Consider the following 27,931-nt stretch of genomic DNA (forward strand, 5'->3'; position numbering starts at 1 on the left):
CAGGAATGGGAACTCAGTCAAAGAGTACTCAGAAAGATCTTCAGGCACTGGGAACACCAAAAATAGATCTATTTGCAAACCCAAGGAACGCAAAATGCCAAAACTTTGTATCCAGACAACCATATTACCAATCGCCAGGGAATGCTCTGTTGACAGACTGGTGAGGGATATTTGCATTCGCTTTTCCCGCAATACCACTGCTACACAGCGTGATAAACAAATGCAGAAGCAAAATTACTCTAATACAAATTTCCCCTCAGTGGGCGAGGCAGACATGTTTTTCAGGGCTGATAGAAAATAGTTCAAGGGAACATTCTAAAACTGCCAGCGCAACAAGACCTATTGTCAATGGAAGAAGGAAGGGTGCTGCACCCAGAACCAGAGTCTTTGAGTCTAGCAGCCTGGCTCTAAAGGCTTAGAATTTGGTAATCTGATATTACCATAGAACATAATGGCTGTTCTCAGAAAAGGATGAAAGCCAACATCAAGCAAGTGCTACTTTGTTAATGGAAGAGATAGTTCTTATAGTGTCTTATAAGGGGATTATTAAAGAAAAACACTAAGGATGAAACAGTGTTAAAATACCTAACACACCTATTAGACTGCAAGTTAACATATGCAACTTTTAAAGTACATGTAGCTGCAATAGTGGCCTGCACAAGAGGTCACACAGGAAGAAGCTTCTTCACCGCTGCGGTAACAAAACGGTTCTTGGAAGGGGTAAAAATAATTGCACCACCAAGGAAAGTATCTGCACCCACATGGAGTTTAAATGTTGTATTACCTCAATGAAAACACTCTTTGAGCCTTTACACAAAGCCACATTAAAGATGGTCATGAAAGACAGCATTTCTGGTGTCCATAACAACTCTTTGCAGGGTGGAATATAAGCACTCACAATTCAAGAACCATATTTAGAGGCTCACAAAGACAGAATTGTCATGAGGACATATCCACAGTTGTTACCCAAGATAGTTTCACGCTTCCACTAAATCAACTATACAAACACCACGATTTTTCCAAAACACAAACAATCCAGCAGAAGGGTGTTACACACGCTGAATGCAAGATGCGCTATAATGTACTACATGGAAAAGACAAAGACAAGCAGGAAGACAAAGCAACTATTTGTCTCTTTTGCAGACAAAAATATGAGAAAACTAGTTGCCAGATGGATCACACAAACTATTCAACAAGTGCATGGGAGAAACTAAACTCAACCGCAGAGGCACACTCAACAACAAAAAAGGAGCAGTCATTGCCTTTCTAGGAAATATACCTTTACAAGATATATGTATGGCAGCAACGTGGTGATCTCTCTCCACATTCACAAAACACTACTTCATAGATAATCAAATGAACAAGGAAGCTCAAGTAGGCCAAAAGGTGTTAAAACATCTGTTTACAAATTTAAGTTCATCTTCAACCCAACAACCGCAAATCTAACAAAACTGCTACAAAACTGGTGCAAAATTTCTCTCCTGTAGGTATAGTTTTGCAGCTTGAAAACATTTCTGGATTCACAAGCGACCCACCCACCTCCTCCACCAAGAAGATGAAAGGAGCGAACAGACAAAACAGCAAAAAAAAGACTCAGAAGATGCCGACCAAAGATGGGACCTTCCGTGAGAGGGTACACCGCATCACAAGAAGTATCAAATGAGGGACCAATCAACACCCAACAAGACCAAAAAAAACAAAAAATAAAACAAGGACTACAAAAAGTGGAGAATTCCGAATAATGCACAGCATGTGAATCCAGATTTTTTTTCAAGCTGCAACACTACACCTATAGGTAAAAGACTATTTGTTATTAGTTGTCATAAGTGGTCATTCTATGCTCCATTTACCAGTAACAGTTTTAAGGCCTCTACAATCATACCTGTCAAGTTTCCCAGATCCATGTGTAATGTGTTGCTCCAGGCCAGGGTTTTCTCCCAGTGAATTGTGGGACTTGTGGTCCTGTTTTTTAATAGAATAAACAAAACTACAAGTCCCAGATTTCAAAGAAAAAAACGGGACTGGAGCAGCACATCACGCATGGAACTGGAAAACTTGGTAATGCACCTGAAAGGAACCTCTCATGGAACTGCTGTTAAAGAGTTTTAAAACGCCCTCTTCCCACAGCGCTTTGATTAACAGGTGACTCAGTTTAGAGACTAGTAAGTCATCTTCCCAACAGCTGTCAATAATATTTTCTGAAGACTCACATGTAAAGGGTTCAAAAACCTTTAGCAGCAGCCTCCAGGGAGGTAAGTTAGCATTGCATTTCCTGTATCATGAATTGTGGTGCAAGAATCTTGGATCGTGACATACAAAATTTCCATTCTCAAAAAGTGGTTGCAAATTTTTCACAAACCGTTTGTGAAATGGAAAACAATTTGTAAACCAACATTCATACCAATACAAAATTCTGAATAATAGTGTGTTGCAATCCAATCTTCCTGATCAATATTCATTAGGCAGGTTGCTTCCTCCTCACCACTGCTCCGGTAAGTGGTGCCATTGTTTTGGGCTTGTCTGGGCTTGTTTGGGCTTCTTGGCTTCTCCTCTCCCGGAAGGCCCCGCCCCCCTCCCTCCTTCTCGGCACTCTTCCCGTTCCTGACTCCTGCTGCCCCTGCCCACCCGCTCTCCCATTGGAGGTTCCTCTCCCTCCTCCCAGCTGCCACTCCCTCCCACCTCCCCTCTTATGCCGGCCGCAGCGCGAGGTTAGAAGAGACCTCTGACCCTGAATCCTTGCAGGCAGGTCGCTTCCTCCTCACCACTGCTCCGGTAAGTGCTGCCATTGTTTTGGGCTTGTCTGGGCTTGTTTGGGCTTCTTGGCTTCTCCTCTCCCGGAAAGCTCCACCCCCCTCCCTCCTCCTCGGAGCTCCTCCCACTCCTGACTCCTGCTGCCCCTGCCCACCCGCTCTCCCATTGGAGGTTCCTCTCCCTCCTCCCAGCTGCCACTCCCTCCCACCTCCCCTCTTATGCCGGCCGCAGCGCGAGGTTAGAAGCGACCTCTGACCCTGCATCCTTGCAGGCAGGTCGCTTCCTCCTCACCACTGCTCTGGTAAGTGCTGCCATTGTTTTGGGCTTGTTTGGGCTTGTTTGGGCTTGTTTGGGCTTCTTGGCTTCTCTCCCGGGGGACCCCGCCCCCTCCCTCCTCCTCTGAGCTCTTCCCGCTCTTGACTCCTGCTGCCTCTGCCCCCCTGCACTCCCATTGGAAGTTTCCCTCACTCCTCCCAGCTGCCACTTCCTCCCACCTCCCCTCTTATGCCGTCCGCAGCGCGGAGTTGCCGCTGGCGCGTAAAAGGCAAGCCTGTCTGCACCAAGACCGCCCAGCGGCAGACCCCCTAGCCAACACGCCTCCCGCGCCACCGAACACCTTTACACTGCCAACGAACTCCACGCCCTTAATCCAGGACGCTCCTCCAACTGCTTCCAGTCCACACCGACGCGCACCAAAGGACCCTTCTCATGCAAAGCCTGCAACCTAACCTCCAAACTCAAAATCAAAACAGACAACCGCCTAAGATGCATCCTACTTAACACCCGTTCCGTCCACAAACATGCAATTGAACTCTGGGACCTCCTGACCACATACTCGCCTGACGTTGCATTCCTCACCGAAACCTGGATGAATTCGGCCTCAGAACCAGACGTAGCCATAGCCATACCAGAAAACTACAAGATCACCAGAAAAGACCGAATCAACATACCAGGAGGAGGAATCGCTATAGTCCACAAAAACACCATAAGAGTCTCCACCAACTCCCACAACACCATCAACTCCGTCGAGCACCTCCACTTCAAAATCCACATCAACGCCAACAACACACTCAGAGGAACACTGGTCTACAGACCCCCTGGACCCAGACCGCAGTTCTGCAACGACATCAGCTCCCAAGCCCTCGCCTCAACAGACTACATCCTCCTTGGTGACCTAAACTTCCACCTAGAAAATAACAACGATATCAACACCACCAACCTAATCGACAACCTCGCCAACTTCGGCTTAAAGCAACTTGCGCTACACCCACCCACTCCGCAGGCCACATACTCGACCCCATCTTCTCAGCCAGCAACCACGTCTCTTTCAGCCACACCACTGATCTCAGCTGGACAGACCACTGCTGCATCCACTTCTCCTACCAAAAACCAGTCACTCACCACCACCGCACACAACCCCCCCGACACAACTGGAGCAAAATATCAACGGATCAACTGATCTCCACTCTCGCCCGGGCCCCACCCCCTGGGACCCCAGACCCCAACAACGTCACCACCAACCTGCATCGCTGGATAGAAGATTGCAGCAACACCCTCGCACCGCTCAAAAAAACAAACAAACACCTCCCACAGAATCAAGGCCAGAACTACAGGAATCCAAACGGCTATGTTGATTGAAAAAACCTGGCACCTTGACCATACCAACTCCAACCACATCGCTTTCAAGGATGCCCTACGCAAACATCACCAACTGATCCGCACCACCAAAAGGAACCACTTCAAAAACCGCATCGACGCCAACGCTCCCAACACTAAAGAGCTCTTTGGCATCGTCAATGAGCTCTCCACCCCCAGGACCTGCTCCAACGAACCCCCGCCATTACAGGAGTTCTGCAACTCACTGGCAACCCACTTCCGTCGAAAGATAGAAGAAATCCACAATAGCTTCAAACCCCAGACCCACCAGCTGACTACAAACACCCAAGAACCCAACACTCCAAGCAACACCCACCTCCTCCACACCTGGACCCCCGTCAACATAGAGGACACCGCCACCACCATGGCCTCCATCCACTCCGGATCACCATCGGACCCCTGCCCACACCATATCTTCAATAAGGCAAACATCATCATCGCCCCCCACCTCTGCAAAACCATCAACAGCTCCTCCGAGCCAGCCACCTTCCCAGAAAGATGGAAGCACGCAGAAATCAACGCCCTGCTGAAGAAACCAAAGGTAGACCCAGACTACCCCAAGAACTACCGGCCGATCTCCCTCCTCCCCTTCCCGGCCAAGGTCATCGAAAAAAATCATAAACAGCCAACTATCCCGGTTCCTGGAAGACAGCAAGGTACTCGACACCTCCCAATCCGGATTCCGCAGAAACCACAGCACGAGACTGCACTCATTGCTGCCACAGACGACATTAGGACCATGCTCGACGAAGGAGAAACAGCAGCACTTATCCTCCTGGACCTTTCCGCAGCTTTCGACACTGTATGTCATCACATTCTCCGCACACGCCTCCACAACGCTGAAATCCGCGACAAGGCACTCGAATGGATCTCATCATTTCTCTCACGCAGAACCCAGAGAGTCCGCCTCCCACTGTTCCTGTCAGAAGCCTCCAGAATCGTCTGTGGCGTTCCCTAAGGATCTTCAATCAGCGCCACGTTCTTCAACGTTTATATGGCCCCCCTCTCCAACATCGCATGAACCCACCACATCAACATAGTTTCCTACGCAGATGACACTCAGCTTATCCTCTCTCTCACGAACGACCCTACAACTGCAAAGAACAACCTCCACAACGGACTTCACGCCATCGCCAGCTGGATGGAATTAAGCCACCTCAAGTTAAATACAGACAAGACAGAAATCCTCATCTTTGGCACCAACCCCTCAACTTGGAATGACTCCTGGTGGCCCACTACCCTATGAACCGCGCCCTCACCCACCACCCACGCACGAAACCTAGGCTTCATCTTGTACTCCACACTCAGCATGACTCAGCAGGTCAATGCCATCTCCTCTTCCTGCTACAACACTCTCTGCATGCTCCGCAAAATCTTCAAGTGGATTCCCATCGAAACCAGGAAAACTGTCACCCACGCCCTGGTCAGCAGCAGATTGGACTACGGAAACGCCCTATATGCAGGAACAACAACCAAACTCCTAACAAAGCTGCAAAGAATCCAGAACGCATCCGCCCGCCTCATTCTGGACATCCCACGCCACGACCACATTTCCGTCCCACCTCAGAGACCTTCACTGGCTACCAGTATGAAAGAGGATCACCTTCAAACTCCCCATCCACGCACACAAGGCCCTCCACGACACAGGCCCAGCCTACCTCAACGACAGACTCCCCTTCCACACCCCCACCCACAATCTTCACTCTGCCAGCCTCGCCCTCGCCTCCATCTCCCACATCCGCCGCACCACCGTTGGAGGAAGATCCTTCTCTCACCTAGCCGCCAAGACCTGGAACTCCCTACCGCTCCACCTTTTCCAGACCCAAGACCTCTTGACATTCAGGAAACGCCTCAAGACATGGCTCTACGACCAGTCGCTCCCCCCCCCCCCCCCCCCCCAGCGCCTTGAGACCCTAACAGGTGATTACTGCGCTCTATAAATCCTTGCTTGATTGATTGATTTGCGAATTACGACTGTACGACTGCATCATTGGGACAATGGCCTGTTGGGCTCAGCGGCCAACCATATGTGATCACATTTTAAATAAAGTCAACTTTTTTTTTGGTTTAAGCAGCCTGTTTTCATTAAAGGAAACGGGTTGCATTGTTTGTTTGAGAGTTGCCAGTGGTCCCACCCACCACCTACTCCACAACAATTTTTTTTTTTTTACTCTCATAAAGGGAAAGGTGTCCCGAGGCATCACCTTCCCATTTGTGAATGGGTTAACACTTTCTTTGAGCTGTCAGTAAAATGTCAATGTTTTGCGAATGTCAGTCTCAAAACATTCATAAATACCTTTGAGAGAGCATAGCTTATATAATCTATGTTAACATGAAATGTTTATGAACTAATGTATAATAATGCTGCATAGAAACTGTATTAACATGTTTCGCTAAAACATGCACTTGAAATTTGCCCATGGGGAGTGGCCGCCAATGTATACGGGGACTAATGAAACTGACTAATAATGTTGAAATTGATATGTTATGATATAGTTTTACACTAATAATAATAGGTATGCATAAAGGTTTTGCTAAGAAATCATTAGGCCTTAGTTAGCATGAGCCGAGGCCTAGCTGCCTGACTCTCATATTAAATGTATTTTTCTAACGTGCAGTGTGCTGACTTGCTAAAGGACATGAACTCTTGTTTTTTTCAAAAGTTAGAAGCTGAATGTAACTGTAGTAGATCTGTTCTCATGAAATTCACTCTGCCTATAGTAAAATTTTTAGCTAAATGCAACAGTGTAGATTAAAGCTAGGCACAAGGGAATCTCTTGATGGCGAATCAACTGATATCCTGAAGACGAAGACAGAACCTGAGTGCTGACCAAACTTGGAGGGTAACTATATGACAATGAAATTGTGATTGTCTGTTTGCTTTTCCTTTCTAGACACCAACTGCTTTTCTTTTGACAGAGACCTTAGTTAGATGTTTTCCAAATTGGTGTTACTAAATTGTTTTGCATGAAGTCCAACATGCCAATGCTAATTTGAGGTTAGGTGAGGGGTTCACTGAACTGACGCAAATAGACAAATGACCGAATCTATTTTTTGTTGAACAATGCGTTAATATACTCTGCTTGGGATTAACCTATGTTTGCGCCGAGTTATATTCTAATGTTTGTGATTCTTTCTTTGATGAAATCTTATCAGAGTTGCGATATTGTGACTATGCTATTGTGTTTTTTGGTTTTGAGATTAATAAACTTGCTAGTAGTATTGTAACCAATAGGGAATAAATATCACTAAATTCATACTAAACTGGTGTGGTTATTCATGACTGCAAGGTCATGGTGGTGTCTTGAGTTTGATTAATGTCTTTGAATACAGTGAAATGCATTGTTGTGATAAATATTGATGACAATATTGACGTATTGATTGACATGTTGATTAGCTATCTCGTCCTAAGGTGTCTCTCAACAGGGTCAAAAGATTCATTGGCCTAAAACGAGTCCCAATGTGTAATAATTTTTCATCAAGGGACGCGTTAACACCTTCATAATTGCCATTTGGAAGGGATGCCCGGATCACGCCCCAGCCAATTAGCGACTTGTTATAGGCCATTTTGCAGTCACAAATCCTGTCATTTTGTGAATTGCTGTTTTGTATATCAGTCTGTGAATGCCAAATTCACCCTTTCTGGGAACCTTCCTGCAGAGCAAATTGTGGACTCAGAATTCACTCAACAGTGACTTGTAGTTCTCGCCCTCTTTGCCCCTCTATTTCACACATTTTTATTTGTTGCACACACCTAAATCTTCCTGTCTTCACTTGCCTCTGGTTGTGCTCTCTTGACTTCTTCTATCCTCACTTCTTCTCCTTACTCCTCATTCTTCCTTTTCTCTCATCATACCTTGCTCTTCCCTCTCAAGCATCAGTTTGTCGCCCCAGTCTTAGTTGCTCACTTTATGTCCTCCTTAACCTCTCCTACGTCTCTTCCTTATTCATCTTATTCTTCCCCCTCCTCATTCTCTTTCATATGTCGCCTTTAAAATGCATCACTTATCCTCCTTCACCCTTCTTATTTGTCCTCATTCTGTTAATCATCCCCTTTCATCACTTGTCCTCCAAATTCCTCATTCAGCCCTCATCACCTGTATTCAGCACATGGAATGCTGGGTTGGGTCATGGCTTCTCTTAGCAATGAACTTCCTAAACAAATCCATCCCTCAATATCTGCAGAATGTAAACTAAAGTGCAAGAGGTCCTCGGCCTTGAAGTGACAGACTAGTCACATGTGGCCTTCTTTAACAAATTATCAGGGGAAATGATTTAGGAGGAAAGAGCAAATGATAATATCCTTGAATAAATGCTCTAAATGCAGAATGGGAGAAAATGCGGCAATGGTCAGGAATGAAAAGTAGACAGAAAATTCTCAAAGCAGGTTTAAGGCAAGGTGCCAAATTTGAGGATTGAGGGGTGCTGCTTTCATCAGCAGTAGAATACGGAACCATTAGGCAAGCTGGGCTGTGATCAGTGAAGCAGGTTGGAACCTCCTTTTAGTAGGTTGCTGTTGGTGGGAAGTTTGTGGTATGTGCATTTACTGGAAGAGAACATTGAAAGGGTTATGTATTTTGATTAGGCTAAAATGAATGGTATATGACTGTTTGGAGTGGCAATTGAACAGTAAGGAACAGTGGTGATTGGATACATAGTTGATGTTAGTGAATTATTGATTGAAAGCGGGGAATGGTGTATGTTAGGCGAGTGGTGCCTTATTTATTATTGTGGAATTGAAGGAGAGACAGTGCTCTGACTGGTCATATGATGAAGGGAGATTTTGTGGCACCAAATCTTCAGCGAGAGGAGAAGCAGCCAGCTCCAGGCGATTTGCCTCTATTAACTAAAAGGCGTTCTGCCAGAATGTCAGAGTCTACATTTCTCTTGAGTGTTATTTTCTTATGTAAAACGGTCTAGATTTGAGGAGGCCTTCTAATTTATTATGAGGCAGACAATATTTAATGAAATTGGCCTGACACACTTGATATTTGGGGGCTCCTTTGGTGACTTCCTTTTAGGTTTTGAAATTAACTGTTTATTATTCTAACAATTCAGGAACAGCGTGAGCTTCTGCAGACACTACGTCAAGCTGCCTTCGAGTCTGACAATGATCCGACAGCCAGTTCCCTCAACACAGAGCGGCGGCGGTCTCTGTGTGCTAAAGAGTTCAAGAAACTTGGATTCTCAGTGAGTTTTCTAGCACGTTGGTCCTCTCATCTCATTGTAGTAAACCCTAATTTCTGACCACTATCTTTCTTCTGGGATTCTCCATCAGTCCTGCTTCCCTCACTGCTTTCTTCTATTTGTGACTTTTATTTTGTCTTTATGTCTGGCCTCATGTCCTGACCTCATTATTTAATTGTGTGATTTTTGGTGGATGTAGGTAACACAAACCACTTGAGCCCTCTCCAGAACCATTGTGTGGGGTGTGCCAATGAATGCTCTATTTGTGGCCGCTTTCTGTATGGAGTGATAGGCCCTCACTGTGGTATGATGGGATCCTTGAAGATGGATTCTTAACTTCTGGTATTCTGCATGACTTTTGGTAACATGATTCCAGCTGACTGGTTTTCAATACTTTTGTTTCCAAAAATGAGTGTGCTATTAAAGATGACATTTGAGAAACAGTTCCATTTTCATACAAGACTGGTCTTAGTTTCCCATCTGAGACTTAAACCTATCCACAGCAGTGCTCTACATACAATAAACTTTAAATACATTCCCTTTTAAAACAAGCCTACTATAATATCTACAGCAAACCCTCACAATGAAGTGGAACAAAGGAAATTGGAAAAAGGGCACTGATGGACATCCCCTTAAAGTACACAATGCATAAGGTGTAGCCCTTTTAGATTATTCTTTTGCCTCACAGAAAAGCTACAGAATACTTCCTTGTTGCAGTTACGGGATGTCAGACCTCTCGAATGGCCGTCCCAATGTCAATTGTTTTTAATAGACCCCCCACCCCCCAATATGTAGGCCATTACCTCTTCTAGGAAAGTTCCAAACAAGAACACTTTTCAGTGGAACAAAACAATGTTGCCTAGGAAATAAATCTGCTGAAGATTCATGTTTCTGCCAGTGGTCCCAGCACTATTACAACCTTTACATTGGACTCGATCAAGAAAAGCACAATTCCTCTTTGAGGAAAAAAATAACACCTTCTTACTGGTACATCAATTCATGATATGATATGGGAGTGTCTCACGCTGTGGTGTTTCTTGGGACCAATGTGCCCGACTACATCCTAAATTCTATCCACTGGTTTAGTTTCTTAATTGTGGGCTCTGGTACAAGGTTTTCCTCCAGACTACTTTCCTCATCCCTCCGAACCACCCTCACCTTTGTTTTCTGGCCTTGAATATTTATCTGTGATTTTCTCTTTTAAACACCTCAATGACTTGTTCTTTCCTGCTCCTGAATAATAGGTGCAGCTGACTCTGTAACATGTCCTTTTCTTTCCCACAGAATAATGGGAACCCATCCCAGGATCTCTACCGCACACCGCCTGGACTCCTTGCCCTGGACAATATGCTGTACTTTGCTAGCCATTGGCCAAGCGCCTACAGAACGGTGAGACTTTGATGTTCTGCTTGTAGGATGTATGATGGAACAACGCATGCACTTACAACGCATACCTTTACAACGCGGTAAGTACAATGCATGGTCATTACCATGCATGCACTTACCAAAAAATGTTTTTACAATGCATATATATATATATATATATATATATATATATATATATATATATATATATATATATATATATATATATATATATCCACTCCAAAAAACATAATAAATATAAATCAAAGTCTGGCACTCCTTACAAAAATATCATGGCCTTCATTTATTCCAAAATTCCATAAAGCAGAAACATAGGGCAACGCGTTTCAACCTTCACGGTCTTCTTCCTTGGCCCTCCTTGCAATACATATCTAACAAAAGGAATGTGGCCCCGCCCATTTGCTATCTATATATACCCTCATCCATAGACATAGAAGATATACATTCCATTTTTTTTTTTTTTTATATGTGTCTGTATATATACATAAAAATGTATTCTTTTGCATTTTCTTTATAAGTGTCCAGTTTATGTATTCTTCCCATTTCCAATAACCAGGGTCATCAAAGATAATTCCGCTAATTGGGTGAGCCACTGTTCATAACACAATAAATCATCAAATTAATATTTGAATAAGCCTCTCAACGAAAAATAATGGATAACCTAAACTAATATGGTCAGACCCTGCCCTGGTATCTTCATATTAACCAATATGTACAAAAAGTTCTTCATCCTTGTTCAATCCCCAGGGATGACGACTGTTTAACTGAATGATGTATTCAGACTCCAATCTCCTTAGTTGTTTTTCTCTGTCCCCTCCTCTCGGAGTGGCAAGGACCCTATCTATACCAAAAAATCGCATTTTCTCAACTTTTCCCTCATGCTCAAGATTACAGTGTCGCGCTACTGGATACGTAGCATCCTTATTCGATATTGCTCTCCAGTGCTCAAGAATACGTTTTTTCAGAGGAAAGATTGTACTGCCGACATATTGTAATCCACATGGGCACTCTATTACATAAACAGCAAAATCTGAATTGCAATTGATATACTTTTTGATATTCACTCGACTGCCCGTAGGTAGCTCATATTGCTTCCGATTTGAACTATATTTACATGCTTTGCACTTGGCACACTTATAAAAACCTTGATATTTGTCTAATCCACAGGTAGCTAGTGTATCCACCAGAAAAAGCATTACCGAAGGTAAGTAACTTGCTCTTCTGATGGATACAACTACCTGTGGACTCCTCACCTAATGAATAGAGTCCCAAAGCAGTACCACCTCGGAGGAGGGTGTCTGTCCGGTCATACCAAGAACTCCTGCAGCACAGACCGCGCAAAATGGCCATCCCTCCTCACCTCTAAATCCAAGCAATAATGCTTTACAAAGGTGTGGAGGGAAGACCAAGTCGCGGCCTTACAAATGTCTGCCACTGGAACACCTCTAGCCAGGGCCGATGTGGCCGACTTGGCCCTGGTGGAATGGGCCCTGATCCCCTCAGGAGGATCCTTCTTTGCCAATGAATAACATATCTTAATACAAAGAACGACCCACCTGGATAGCGTTCGTTTGTGGACGGCCTTCCCCTTCCCCACGTATCCAATAAAGAGTTGGTCATCCAAGAGGAACTCTCTCGTCCTGTCTATGTAAAAGCTGAGAGCCCTCCTGGGGTCCAGACGATGGAGTCTCTCCTCCTCCTTAGATGGATGCGGAGGAGGGTAGAATGTCGAGAGAGTGATGGATTCTCCCAAATGAAACGGAGTCACTACCTTGGGGAGGAAAGCCACCCTGGTCCTCAGAACCACTTTGTCCTTATGAAAGGTTGTAAAAGGTGGGTGAACAGAAAGCGCCTGTAGCTCACTCACACGCCTAGCAGACGTGATGGCCGTCAGAAACACAGTTTTGAGAACTAAAAACCTCAAAGGACAAGAATGAAGCGGCTCAAAAGGAGAGCCGATCAAAAAGGTTAACACCAGATTTAGATCCCACTGGGGCATGATAAACGGAGTGGGAGGAAAACTATTGGTAAGCCCCTTCAAAAACCTTAACACTACGGGGCATTTGAACAAAGAGGGTTGATCTGGAAGACATAAGAAGGCCGAAAGAGCCGAGAGATAGCCTTTAACAGTGGCCACAGCGCAACCTCACCGCGCCAACGACAAAGCAAACATCAATATATCCGACAGATGGGCACTTAAGGGATTAATTTGTCGCTCTCCACACCAATGAACGAATTCAGCCCATCTGCCCGCAGAGACAGACTTGGTGGAGTGTCACCGGGCCGATAAAATAACTTCCACCACATCCGATGGGAGAGAAAAAGCACTCAGGTTGCCCTGTTCAATCTCCAGGCATGAAGGTGCAGGCTCTGGAGGTGGGGGTGTAGAACCTGCCCCGCGACTGCAAGAGGAGGTCTGCCCTGTGAGGGAGACGGAGAGAAGGGCACAGTGAGAGTTGGAGTAGGTCTGCGTACCACACCCTTCATGGCCAATCCGGAGCTATCAGAATGACTCGGGCCCGGTCTTGGCGAATCTTCCTCAGAACCCGAGGAATCAAGGGTATGGGGGGAAACGCATAAAGCAACTGGCCGCACCAGGACATCTGATACGCGCCCCCCAACGCTCCCTACATCGGATACTGAAGGCTGCAGAAAAACGGGCAGTGCGCGTTCTCCCGAGTGGCAAACAGGTCTATCCGGGGAAAACCCCACATCCGAAAGATGTACAGAACCAGATCCGGATGAAGACGCCTCTCGTGGTCATCTGAGAACAGCCGTCTGAGACTGTCTGCACGCTCATTTTGAACCCCGGCCAGATGGTTTGCTATCACGCAAAGCTGATGGTCCTGCACCCAGGACCAGAGCCACAGAGCCTCTGTGCAGAGAGGGTACGACCCTACTCCTCCCTGCTTGTTGATGTACCACATCGCGGTCGTGTTGTCCGTAAGGACTTGAACCATCCTGCAAGTCGACAGACACCATCCAATCCTCCTTGTTCAACGCCATAAGTACCTGTGCTAGTGTCAGCATTTTTAATTTCTCCTGCTTGAGGAACCAATTCAAAATCCTCAGGTCCAAGATAGGTCTCAAACGACCATCCTTTTTAGGGATCAGAAAGTACCTTGAAAAACATCCCTGACCCCTCTCCTGCTCGGGAACCAACTCCACTGCACCTTTTGACAATAAGGACAGAAACTCCGGTTCTAGCAACAGGAGATGATCGTCTGAACAAAAGGAAGGATGGGGAGGGAAGGGAGGAGGAATCTCCCGAAAGGGAAGGGCATAGCTTTTCCTTACCAGGCTGATGACCCAGGGATCGGATGTTATGGACTCCCACATGGGAAGAAAAAGAGACAACTTTCCCCCTACTGGAGAGGTATGTGATGGAGAGAGGACTAGGGCTGCTTCCCCTGTTGCATACCCCCTGAGGGAGAGGAAGGGTGCTGCTGCTGGGTGGCCCCTCTAGTGCGGACCCTACCCGCCCCCTAAATGATCTATAAGGGAGGCTCGAAGACTGCTGTCCTGCCTACTGCGATCTCCCACGAAAGGAAGCCCCTCGTCCAAAAACTCGCAGCCATCTAAAGGACCTAAATGGGGTCAAAACAGCTTGCAGGCCCAACGATTTCGCAGTGGCTCTACACTCCTTAAAGCGCTCTAACGCAGAGTCAGCTTTAGAGCCAAACAATTCAGCCCCATCAAAAGGCAAGTCCAAGAGCGTGGCCTGAACATCTGATGAGAATCCAGATGTGCGCAACCAAGCATGGCGCCTGGTAGCAATAGAGGTCCCCATGGCTCCAGCAACAGAGTCCGTGGTATCCAGCCCTGACTGTATGACTTGCGTAGCCGCTGCCTGAGCATCCGAGAGGAGACCATGCAAGTCTTGGGGCATGTCCGGTAACGCTGTCTTTGCCGCATCCATTATTGCGTGAATTTATCTGCCAAGGATACACGTAGCATTAGCAGATTTTAATGCCATGCTACACGAGGAGAAAACCCTCTTGGCCGACTGTTCCATACGCCTGGACTCCCAGTCAGATGGTACTCCAGGAAAGGAGCCGGGAGCAGATCGTGCAGAACAGGATGCCTGTACAACCAGACTCTCTGGAGACGGATGCTTAGAAAGAAACTCGGGGTCTCCAGGTGCAGACCTATACCGTCTGGCCACAGACCTGCTCACAACAGACAAAGAAACAGGTTTCTTCCATACCTCTCCTATTGGCTCCATGAGAGCTTCATTGAATGGCAACAGAGGATCCGCAATGGCCGTGGTGGGATGAAGTACCTCGGTCAGGATATTAGTTTTAACTTGCGCCGTAGGCAGGGGAAGTTCTAGGAAATCAGCAGCCTTCCTGATGACGGAATGGAACGTGGCTGCTTCCTCAGTATACTCCCCTGGGGAGGCCAGATCCCACTCCTAATTTTAATGCCAGGGGACCAGTGGGGCCAGCCGGCGCACCACCTCCCGGAGCCATGTTCTGGAAAATAGTAAACATGGCATTAAGAAATGCCGCCCGATCTGTATCTGGAGCCGGGAATGCAGGATAGTCCTGAGGAGCCGGAGCCGGCACCGGACTCGAATCCTGAGCGCCTGGATGCGCCGGAGAGGCATGCTGACTCTGAGGCTCCACCACCTCAAAGACCGACGGCGCCGGAGATGATTGCAGAGTCATCGGTTGAGGAGACAGCGTCGGGCTGACCTCCCAGGACTTACGGCTTCGGGGTGACGGAGACTTCAACTCCGACCGGTTTCCTCTAGATCGACGCCTCGAGTCACGATGACGCCGCTTCTTGTGACTTGACTTCCCCAACGATGATCTATGGTGCCGCTTTCTCTCCTTCTTAGCTTTTGCTAAGAACAACTTAGCCTCATGTTCCTTCAAGGCTTTAGGGTTCATTTTTTGGCATAAACCACATTCCTGGACGTTGTGGTCCGAAATCAGGCACCAAAGACAGTCGTTATGGGGGTCAGTCACTGACATCTGACCTCCGCATTCCCAGCAGGGCTTGAAGCCTGACTTCTTCGGGCTGACATGTCGACAAAACACAAAGTATTCCTTTCGAACAGCAAACGATACAGGTAGCTGGAAAAGTAACCGTTATCGAAGGCACAGAAAAAAGGGCCTCTTATTGCCTCGATGACATCAGACGGAGCCGCGTGGAGTCGGGCAATTGTGACGTCCTCGCCGACGTGCAGAGCTGGAGAAAAGTTTCAGTTGAATGCTACGCATGGGGAGAATTAATTAGGTGAGGAATCCACAGGTAGTTGTATCCATCAGAAAATGCCCTTACCACCTCAAAACCCATGCCCATCCTAAAATCTAAAAATGCCGTTACCACCCCAAAACCCACGCCCACCCTAAAACCTAAAAATGCAATTACCACCAATAACTGTTAGCCACCCTAAACACTATATATATATATGTTCGATGGCATGTGTAGCTGCAGATACACATGCTGTGCACATCCCGCCACCTAGTGTTGGGCTCGGAGTGTTACAAGTAGTTTTTCTTTGAAGAAGTCTTTTCGAGTCACGAGATCGAGGGACTCCTCCCATTTCGGCTCCATTGTGCATGGGCGTCGACTCCATCTTAGATTGTTTTTTTCCGCCATCGGGTTCGGACGTGTCCCTTTTCGCTCCGTGTTTCGGGTCGGAAAGTTAGTTAGAATCTCGGAAAAATCGTCAGTATTGTTTGCGTTCGGTATCTGGTTAGTTACAACAGATCGACACCGACTTTTGAAGAGCTCCGGTGGCCCTTCGGGGTTTTTTCGATCCCCCGTCGGGGCCTGGTCGGCCCGGCCACGTGTCTCTTCAAGGCTGATGGAACGGACCCCATTCCGCTTCTACCCAAAATGTCATAACAAGTATCCGTATACAGATCAACATCTGGTCTGTAACTTGTGTCTGTCTCCAGAGCACAAGGAGGATACCTGTGAAGCCTGCCAAGCGTTTCGGTCGAGGAAGACATTAAGACACCGGAGAGCGAGAAGACTGCAGATGGCGTCGGCGCCGACAGGACAAGGGCGTTTCGAGGAGGAAGAAGAAACCTTTTCCATCCAGGAATCGGACTCAGACGAGCTCGATCCAGAAGAAACGCCGAAACCCGTGAGTAAGACGTCGAAACATAAAACTCACGAGAAGACAATAAAAGCCCAGGGGACGCCACTGCCAACAGGCCATGGCTTAACCCGAAAACTAGGTGACCGATCATCGGCACCGAAAAGGGGCACGCTTGTGGCGAAGTCATCCGACTCCGGTCGAGATACCGCCACACAGCAATCTCGGGCCCGAGACAGCGGCTCCGAGCAGATTCGGCATCGAGATAGTGGCATCGAAATGGGTCGGCACCGAGACACCACGACGCTGAAAATAAAGAAGGTTTCCTCGGAGCCCAAAAAGGCGACCGAAAAGGTTTCGATTCCGAAACATCCAGCCTCGGAACCGAAAACAGGTTCCTACACAGAGGAACAGGGATTGTCCTCCCAGATGCAAGGACATAAGTTCGGAGAAGAACTTGAATCAGTAGAGCCAGACTACATTCAAAGAAGGCTCCACATTCAAAAAGAAACAGGGAAGATAAGCACTCTTCCCCCAATTAAGATGAAAAGAAGACTTGCCTTTCAAGAAAAGGACAAGCAGCCACAGGCAAAGGTGGCAAGACAAACAACTCCACCACCATCTCCACCACCATCAATGCACACATCAACGGTAGCCACTCCACCACTGATGCAATCCCCGACTCATACTGCAATGAGTCAAGATGATATCGACGCATGGGACCTTTATGATGCTCCGGTATCAGATAACAGCCCAGACTGTTACCCTGCGAGGCCGTCGCCACCTGAAGACAGTATATCCTACACGCAGGTGGTCTCAAGGGCAGCTGCTTTTCATAACGTCACCTTGCATGCAGAACCAATTGAGGATGACTTTTTGTTTAATACACTATCCTCCACTCATAGCCTATACCAAAGCTTACCTATGCTCCCGGGAATGCTAAAACATTCCAAACAAATATTTCAGGATCCTGTAAAAGGCAGAGCCATAACTCCAAGGGTGGAGAAGAAGTACAAGCCACTGCCAACAGACCCTGTTTATATTATGCAGCAATTAACACCAGACTCTGTGGTTGTCGGGGCAGCTCGCAAGAGAGCAAACTCTCATACCTCGGGAGACGCACCACCTCCAGACAAGGAGAGTCGCAAATTTGATGCTGCAGGTAAAAGGGTTGCAGCACAAGCAGCAAACCAATGGCGCATTGCCAACTCACAAGCACTTTTGGCAAGATACGATAGAGCTCATTGGGACGAAATGCAGCATTTCATAGAACACTTACCCAAAGAGTTCCAGAAAAGGGCACAACAAGTGGTGGAAGAAGGACAAAGTATCTCCAATAATCAGATACGGTCAGCAATGGATGCAGCAGATACAGCTGCAAGGACAGTAAATACTGCAATAACGATAAGGAGACACGCATGGTTGCGTACGTCAGGATTCAAGCCGGAAATACAACAAGCCGTGCTGAATATGCCCTTTAATGAACAGCAGTTGTTTGGGCCGGAAGTCGACACTGCTATTGAGAAACTCAAAAAAGATACTGATACGGCAAAAGCCGTGGGCGCACTCTACTCCCCACAGAGCAGAGGCACATTTCGCAAAACACAATTTAGGGGAGGGTTTCGAGGTCAACCTCCCAAAGCCACAACCTCACAAGCAAGGCCCACTTATCAAAGCCAATATCTGCGGGGAAGTTTTCGGGGGCAATATAGAGGGGGACAATTCCAAAAGAATAGAGGGAAGTTCCAAAGCCCCAAAACTCCTCAAAACAAGCAGTGACTTCCAAGTCACACATCCCCAACACATAACACCTGTGGGGGGGAGACTAAGCAAATTTTACAAACATTGAGAGGAGATAACAACAGACACTTGGGTACTGGCAATTATCCAGCATGATTATTGCATAGAATTTCTCAAATTCCCTCCAAACGTCCCACCGAAAACACACAATATGTCAAAACAACATATAGATCTTCTAGGACTAGAAGTTCAGGCATTGCTACAGAAAGAAGCAATAGAATTAGTACCAAACCAACAGAAAGGACCAGGAGTTTACTCTCTGTACTTTCTCATACCCAAAAAAGACAAGAGTCTGAGACCTATATTAGATCTCAGAACATTAAATACCTACATCAAATCAGATCACTTTCACATGGTGACATTACAGGACGTAATCCCACTGCTCAAACAACAAGACTACATGACAACACTAGACCTAAAGGATGCATATTTCCATATACCGATACATCCTTCACACAGAAAGTACTTAAGGTTTGTATTCCAAGGGGTACATTACCAATTCAAGGTGTTGCCATTCGGAATAACAACTGCGCCAAGAGTTTTTACAAAATACCTGGCAGTCGTAGCTGCACATATCAGAAGGCAGCAAATACATGTGTTCCCGTACCTAGACGATTGGTTAATCAAAACCAACACGCTAGAACGGTGTTCACAACACACAAAGTATGTCATAGAAACCCTCCACAAACTAGGTTTCTCAATCAACTACACAAAGTCACACCTTCTGCCATGTCAAACACAGCAATACTTAGGGGCGACAATCAACACAGCAAAAGGGATTGCCACTCCAAGCCCACAAAGGGTTCAGGCATTTCACAATGTAATACATGCCATGTATCCAAAACAAAAAATACAAGTCAAAATGGTGATGAAACTCCTAGGCATGATGTCCTCATGCATAGCCATTGTCCCAAACGCAAGGTTGCACATGCGGCCCTTACAACAGTGCCTAGCATCACAATGGTCACAGGCACAGGGTCAACTTCTAGATCTAGTGTTGGTAGACCGCCAAACATACACCTCGCTTCAATGGTGGAACAGTATAAATTTAAACCAAGGGCGACCTTTCCAAGACCCAGTGCCACAATATGTAATAACGACAGATGCCTCCATGATAGGGTGGGGAGCACACCTCAATCAACACAGCATCCAAGGACAATGGGACACTCAGCAAAAACAGTTTCACTTAAATCACGTAGAACTATTGGCAGTATTTCTAGCGCTGAAAGCATTTCAACCCATAATAAGCCACAAACACATTCTTGTCAAAACAGACAACATGACAACGATGTATTACCTAAACAAACAGGGAGGGACACACTCAACACAGTTGTGTCTCCTGGCACAGAGAATATGGCATTGGGCGATTCACACCACATTCGCCTAATAGCACAATTTATTCCAGGAATTCAGAATCAGTTAGCAGACAATCTCTCTCGGGATCACCAACAGATCCACGAATGGGAGATTCACCCCCAAATACTGAACACTTACTTCCAGAGTTGGGGAACACCACAAATAGATCTATTTGCAACAAAGGAAAACGCAAAATGCCGAAACTTCGCATCCAGGTACCCACAAGATCAGTCTCAGGGCAATGCGTTATGGATGAGTTGGTCAGGGATATTTGCTTACGCTTTTCCCCCTCTCCCACTCCTTCCATATCTGGTAAACAAGTTGAGTCAAAACAAACTCAGACTCATACTAATAGCGCCAACATGGGCAAGACAACCTTGGTACACAACACTACTAGACCGCTCAGTAGTGCCTCATGTCAAACTACCAAACAGACCAGATCTGTTAACGCAACACAACAGATCAGACACCCAAATCCAGCATTGCTGAATCTAGCAATTTGGCTCCTGAAGTCCTAGAGTTCGGACACTTAGACCTTACACAGGAATGTGTGGAGGTCATAAAACAAGCTAGGAAACCTACCACTAGAGATTGCTATGCAAATAAGTGGAAAAGATTTGTTTATTACTGCCATAATAATCAAATTCAACCCTTACACGCATCTGCCAAAGACATCGTAAGATACTTACTACATTTGCAAAAGTCAAAGCTAGCTTTTTTTTCCATTAAGATACATCTTACCGCAATTTCAGCTTACCTGCAAATTACGCACTCAACTTCACTATTTAGGATACCAGTCATAAAAGCGTTTATGGAAGGCCTAAAGAGAATTATACCACCAAGAACACCACCAGTTCCTTCATGGAACCTCAACAGTGTCTTAACACGACTCATGGGTCCACCTTTTGAGCCCATGCACTCTTGTGAAATGCAATACTTAACATGGAAAGTTGCATTTTTAATTGCCATCACATCTCTAAGAAGAGTAAGTGAGATTCAAGCATTTACCATACAAGAACCATTTGTTCAAATACACAAGCATAAAGTAGTTCTACGGACAAATCCTAAATTGTTACCAAAAGTCATATCACCGTTCCACTTGAATCAAACAGTAGAATTACCAGTGTTCTTCCCACAGCCAGATTCTGTAGCTGAAAGAGCACTACATACATTAGACATCAAAAGAGCGTTAATGTAACACATTGACAGAACAAAACTAATTTGAAAAACAAAACAATTATTTATTGCTTTCCAAAAACCTCATACAGGAAATCCAATTTCTAAACAAGGCATTGCTAGATGGATAGTTAAGTGCATTCAAACCTGTTATTTTAAAGCAAAAAGAGAACTGCCTATTACACCAAAGGCACACTCAACTAGAAAGAAAGGTGCTACCATGGCCTTTCTAGGAAATATTCCAATGACCGAAATATGTAAGGCAGCTACATGGTCTACGCCTCATACATTTACCAAACACTACTGTGTAGGTGTTAACGGCACAACAAGCCACAGTAGGTCAAGCAGTACTACGAACATTGTTTCAAACAACTTCAACTCCTACAGGCTGAACCACCGCTTTTGGGAAGATAACTGCTTACTAGTCTATGCACAGCATGTGTATCTGCAGCTACACATGCCATCGAACGGAAAATGTCACTTACCCAGTGTACATCTGTTCGTGGCATTAGTCGCTGCAGATTCACATGCGCCCACCCACCTCCCTGGGAGCCTTTAGCCGTTTAGAAGTTGATCTTGAACATTTGTAAATTTGTAAATATATTACTTTAAACTACATTATGTACATAAGTATTCACTCCATTGCATGGGCCCTATTACTAGCATACACAACTCCTACCTCACCCTCTGCGGGGAAAACAATCTAAGATGGAGTCGACGCCCATGCGCAATGGAGCCGAAATGGGAGGAGTCCCTCGATCTCGTGACTCGAAAAGACTTCTTCGAAGAAAAACAACTCCGAGCCCAACACTAGATGGCGGGATGTGCACAGCATGTGAATCTGCAGCGACTAATGCCACGAACAGATGTACACTGTGGAAGTGACATTTTCCATATATATATATATATGTTCGATGGCATGTTTAGCTGCAGATACACATGCTTTGCACATCCCGCCATCTAGTGTCGGGCTCGGAGTGTTACAAGTTGTTTTTCTTCGAAGAAGACTTTTCGAGTCACGAGATCGAGGGACTCCTCCCCTTTCGGCTCCATTGTGCATGGGCGTCGACTCCATCTTAAATTGTTTTCTTTCCGCCATCGGGTTCGGACGTGTTCCTTTTCGCTCTGCGTTTCGGTTCGGAAAGTTAGTGAAAAACTCGGAAAATTCGACGTTATTGTTTGCGTTCGGTATCGGGTTAGTTACAACAGATCGACACCGAATTTTGAAGAGCTCCGGTGGCCCTTTGGGGTTTTCGATTCCCCGGCGGGGCCTGGTCGGCCCGACCGCATGCGTCTTCAAGGCTAATGGAACGGACCCCATTCCGCTTCTGCCCTGAATGTCACAACAAGTATCCTTATACAGATCAACATTTGGTCTGTAATTTGTGTTTGTCGCCAGAACACAAAGAGGATACCTGTGAGGCATGTCGAGCATTTCGGTCCAGAGAGTCCTTAAGGGACCGAAGAGCAAGAAGACTACAGATGGCGTTGGTGCCGACAGGACAAAAACACATGGAGGAAGAAGAGGAAGCCTTCTCCATTGAGGATTCGGACTCGGAAGAGGTCGATCCAGAACAGATGCCGAAAACCGTGAGTAAGACGTCGATACACAAGACTCACGTAAAGACCAGCAAAGCCCAGGGGACGCCACCGCCAACAGGCCATGGCTTAACCCGAAAAATAGGTGACCGGGCATCAGCACCGAAAAAGGGCATGCATGTGTCAAAGTCATCCGACTCCGGTCGAGATACCGGCACAGAGCAGACTCGACCCCGAGACACCGGGTCAGAGCAGACTCGACCCCGAGACACCGGGTCAGAGCAATCTCGGCACCGAGAGAGCGCCACCGAACCAAGTCGGCACCGAGAGATCAGTACGCCAAAGAGCAAAAAAGTTTGTCGGAACCGAAAAAGGCAGCCGAAAAGGTTTTGATACCGAAACATCCGGCCTCGGAGCCGAAATCAAGTTCCTACACAGAGGAACAAGGCCTGTCCTCACAAATGCAAACACATAGATTTGGACAGGAACTAGAGGCAATGGAGCCAGACTACACCTAAAGAAGGCTCCACATTCAAAAAGAAACTGGGAAGATCAGTACTCTCCCTCCGATTCGAATGAAACAAAAACTTGCCTTCCAAGAGAAAGACAAGCAGCCACAGGCGAAGGTGGCTAAACAAGTAACCCCGCCATCATCTCCACAAAGCTCTCCACAACCATCACCGGTAGCCACTCCACCAATGATGCAATCCCCAACTCATACAGGGATGAGTCAGGATGATCCAGACGCGTGGGATCTTTATCAGCCCTGACTGTTATCCAGCTAGACCGTCACCACCAGAGGATAGTACAGCCTACGCACAGGTGATGTCAAGGGCAGCGGCGTTTCATAATGTCAGCCTGCATGCTGAACCAATTGAAGACGACTTTTTATTTAATACACTGTCGTCCACACACAGCCAGTACCAGAGCCTTCCCATGCTATCTGGAATGCTAAAACACTCCAAACAAGTGTTTCAGGAGCCTGTGAAAGGAAGGGCCATTACTCCAAGGGTGGAGAAAAAATATAAACCGCCACCAACAGACCCCGTGTACATCACACAACAGTTAACACCAGACTCAGTGGTAGTAGGGGCAGCTCGCAAGAGGGCGAACTCACACACTTCAGGAGATGCACCACCTCCAGACAAAGAAAGCCATAAGTTCGATGCGGCAGGGAAAAGAGTGGCGGCACAGGCAGCAAACCAGTGGCGTATTGCCAACTCACAGGCTTTGTTGGGCAGATATGATAGGGCTCATTGGGACGAAATGCAACACTTTATAGAACATTTGCCCAAGGAGTTCCAAAACAGAGCACAGCAAGTGGTGGAAGAAGGACAGAGTATCTAGAACAATCAGATACGTTCGGCAATGGATGCGGCAGACACAGCTGCTAGGACTGTAAACACAGCAGTGACAATACGGAGACATGCATGGCTGCGTACATCAGGATTCAAGCCGGAAATACAACAAGTCGTGCTGAATATGCCATTTAACGGACAGCAGTTGTTTGGGCCAGAGGTGGACACTGCTATCGAAAAACTTAAAAAGGACACTGATACGGCCAAAGCACTCTACTCCCCACAGAGCAGAGGCACATTTCGTAAAACACAGTTTCGAGGGGGGTTTTCGAGGACAAAGCACGGAACCCACAACCTCATAAACAAGGCCCACTTATCAAAGCCAATATCAGCGGGGAAGTTTTCGGGGACAATATAGAGGGGGACAATTCCAAAAAAGTAGAGGGAAGTTCCAAAGTCCCAAAACTCCACAAAACAAGCAGTGACTTCGACGTCACAAATCCCCAACACATAACACCTGTGGGGGGGAGACTAACCAAGTTCTACAAACAATGGGAGGAAATAACAACAGACACTTGGGTCCTAGCAATTATCCAGCATGGTTATTACATAGGATTTCTCAAATTCCCTCCAAATGTCCCACCGAAAACACACAATATGTCAAAACAACACATGGATCTTCTACAGCTGGAGGTCCAAGCGTTGTTACAAAAAGATGCAATAGAACTGGTACCAATTCATCAGAAAGGAACAGGAGTTTACTTGCTGTACTTTCTCATACCCAAAAAGGACAAAACTCTAAGACCTATATTAGATCTCAGAACATAAAATCTCTACATCAAATCAGATCACTTTCACATGGTGACATTACAGGACGTAATCCCATTGCTCAAACAACAAGACTACATGACAACACTAGACCTAAAGGATGCATACTTCCATATACCGATACATCCTTCACACAGAAAGTACTTAAGGTTTGTATTCCAAGGGGTACATTACCAATTAAAAGTTTTGCCATTCGGGATAACAACTGCGCCAAGAGTTTTTACAAAATGCCTGGCAGTAGTAGCTGCTCATATCAGAAGGCAGCAAATACACGTGTTCCCGTACCTAGACGATTGGTTAATCAAAACCAACACGCAAGAACGGTGTTCAAAACACACAAAGTATGTCATAGAAACCCTCCACAAACTAGGTTTCTCACTCAACTACACAGTCACTCCTTCAGCCATGTCAAACACAGCAATACTTAGGGGCGACAATCAACACTACAAAAGGGGTTGCCACTCCAAGTCCACAAAGGGTACAGGCATTTCACAATGTAATACAGGCCATGTATCCAAAACAAAAGATACAGGTCAAGATGGTGATGAAACTACTAGGCATGATGTCCTCATGCATAGCCATTGTCCCAAATGCAAGACTGCACATGCGGCCCTTACAACAGTGCCTAGCATCACAATGGTCACAGGCACAGGGTCAACTTCTAGATCTAGTGTTGATAGACCGCCAAACATACACCTCGCTTCAATGGTGGAACAATATAAATTTAAACCAAGGGCGGCCTTTCCAAGACCCAGTGCCTCAATACGTAATAACGACAGATGCCTCCATGATAGGGTGGGGAGCACACCTCAACCAACACAGCATCCAAGGACAATGGGACACTCAGCAGAGACAGCTTCACATAAATCACTTAGAACTACTGGCAGTATTTCTAGCGTTGAAAGCATTTCAACCCATAATAAGACACAAACACATTCTTGTCAAAACAGACAACATGACAACGATGTATTATCTGAACAAACAAGGAGGAACACACTCAACACAGTTGTGTCTCCTTGCACAGAGAATATGGCATTGGGCGATTCACAACCACATTCACCTAATAGCACAGTTTATTCCAGGGATTCAGAATCAGTTGGCAGACAATCTCTCTCGAGGTCACCAACAGATCCACGAATGGGAGATTCACCCACAAATACTAAACACTTACTTCGAAAAATGGGGAACACCACAAATAGACCTATTTGCAACAAAAGAAAACGCAAAATGCCAAAACTTCGCATCCAGGTACCCACAAGATCAGTCTCAGGGCAATGCGTTATGGATGAGTTGGTCAGGGATATTTGCATACGCTTTTCCCCCTCTCCCACTCCTTCCGTATCTAGTAAACAAATTGAGTCAAAACAAACTCAAACTCATTCTAATAGCACCAACCTGGGCAAGACAACCTTGGTTCACAACACTACTAGATCTCTCAGTAGTGCCTCATGTCAAACTTCCAGACAGACCAGATCTTTTAACTCAACACAAACAACAGATCAGACATCCAAATCCAGCATCACTGAATCTAGCAATTTGGACTCAACCCACTTAATACTTACCTTTAAAACCTTTACCACGCATACACCTTTATCATTCATGCCTTTACAAAGGAATTTGTGGTAAAGGCATGCGTGGTAAAGGCATGCGTGGTAAACACATATGCATTGTAAATGCATCGTGGTAAATTCATTTTGTTTCATTCACCGCGTTGTAAGTGATGTTTCCCCTGCTTGTATTGATAGTGGCTAAGCAATATTGTAAAGAAAGACGAATGCAACAGTGTAATCTACTGCATGTAGCCATCTATGCCACACAGAGCATGCACAAAGTCATCTATGTCTTTACAGACCCACCTAGTTAGACAAGAGCCAGAAGCACCACAATGCCAGCCATTTAATGCAACCTAAAATAACGGCAAAAAGCCAAACCGAGTGTAGCAGAGAGAGCTAATCATGTAAGATAGCCAATCATAACAAACTATGCAATGCCTATCATAGCAGTTAAAGACAAACATTTCATAGACAGCCAAACACATAAACAGTCAACTGTTCCATGCAGTAACCTCTTACCTGCTAGTTAACCTTCTCTCTTGAATACGGTCAATACACAACAATATCTTCTTCAAAAACCAAACATGGCCATGAATAACCAACTGTCTATACACAGAGAAACCACACCATGGTTCCAAGGTAGCAGAGATAGCATCGGCAACCAGCCAGGCCATAGTGAACCAACTTCACAGAAAATGGCACCACCAGCCTGCCATTCTAAAAAGATAACGTTCCTGCCCAAATACAGCTGTACGTTTTGCTGCAGAAAGTCCGCTGTGCCTAACTGTTAACTATTCAACAGAGGGTCAAATGTACAAAAAGCTGCAAGTACATCCTTTAAGTCGGGCAGCACCAAATACACTTCATAGTGTCAGGTGCACTGCACCCAATTGCCTGTCCCTACAAAGCCTACTTACTACACCACACATTGTGATTGGAGGAGGTGTAAGGATATTTGGTGGACAATGTTATGTGATGGATGGGTGGTTGAGAAAGAGGCAATCAAGAACCTGGCCTACAACTCTGAATTTCATATATCTTTTAGTTTGTCCTGGAGAACAGTAGCCGAGAGGATAAGCATGAATGCCCTTTTGCCCGCAGCAGCATCCAGCTTACTCTGATTCTGTGTGAGATCCTGCGCATAGGTGAAACTGGTGAGTTCTCAAGTGATAACTGCAGCTGTTTACAGCAACTTGCATTTCCAAGCACAGTTTTAATACTTACTGTCTAAACTGCTGCTGACTTAGACACAGCTGGATTAGAAGGTGGCATTGAGCTTTAAACTTTCGGTTTTTATGTTTGTGTGTAACTTTGGAGTGCAGGATATTTGATACAGGTGCAGAGGG

General features: G+C 46.0%; 1 protein-coding gene across 2 annotated transcripts in view; it reads left to right on the forward strand.

Annotated features, from left to right (window-relative positions):
* Positions 1–27,931, forward strand: part of ELMO3 (engulfment and cell motility 3) — a 284,505-nt gene that overhangs the window by 157,828 nt on the left and 98,746 nt on the right. For both annotated transcript variants that reach the window (XM_069217282.1, XM_069217281.1), the window contains exons 12-14: positions 9,466–9,597; positions 10,879–10,983; positions 27,631–27,739. In XM_069217282.1, the coding sequence (XP_069073383.1) occupies positions 9,466–9,597; positions 10,879–10,983; positions 27,631–27,739 (346 nt within the window). The remainder of the gene's footprint in view (positions 1–9,465; positions 9,598–10,878; positions 10,984–27,630; positions 27,740–27,931) is intronic.

The sequence above is a fragment of the Pleurodeles waltl genome, chromosome 12 (genome assembly GCF_031143425.1).
Source record: "Pleurodeles waltl isolate 20211129_DDA chromosome 12, aPleWal1.hap1.20221129, whole genome shotgun sequence".
NCBI lineage: Eukaryota > Metazoa > Chordata > Amphibia > Caudata > Salamandridae > Pleurodeles > Pleurodeles waltl.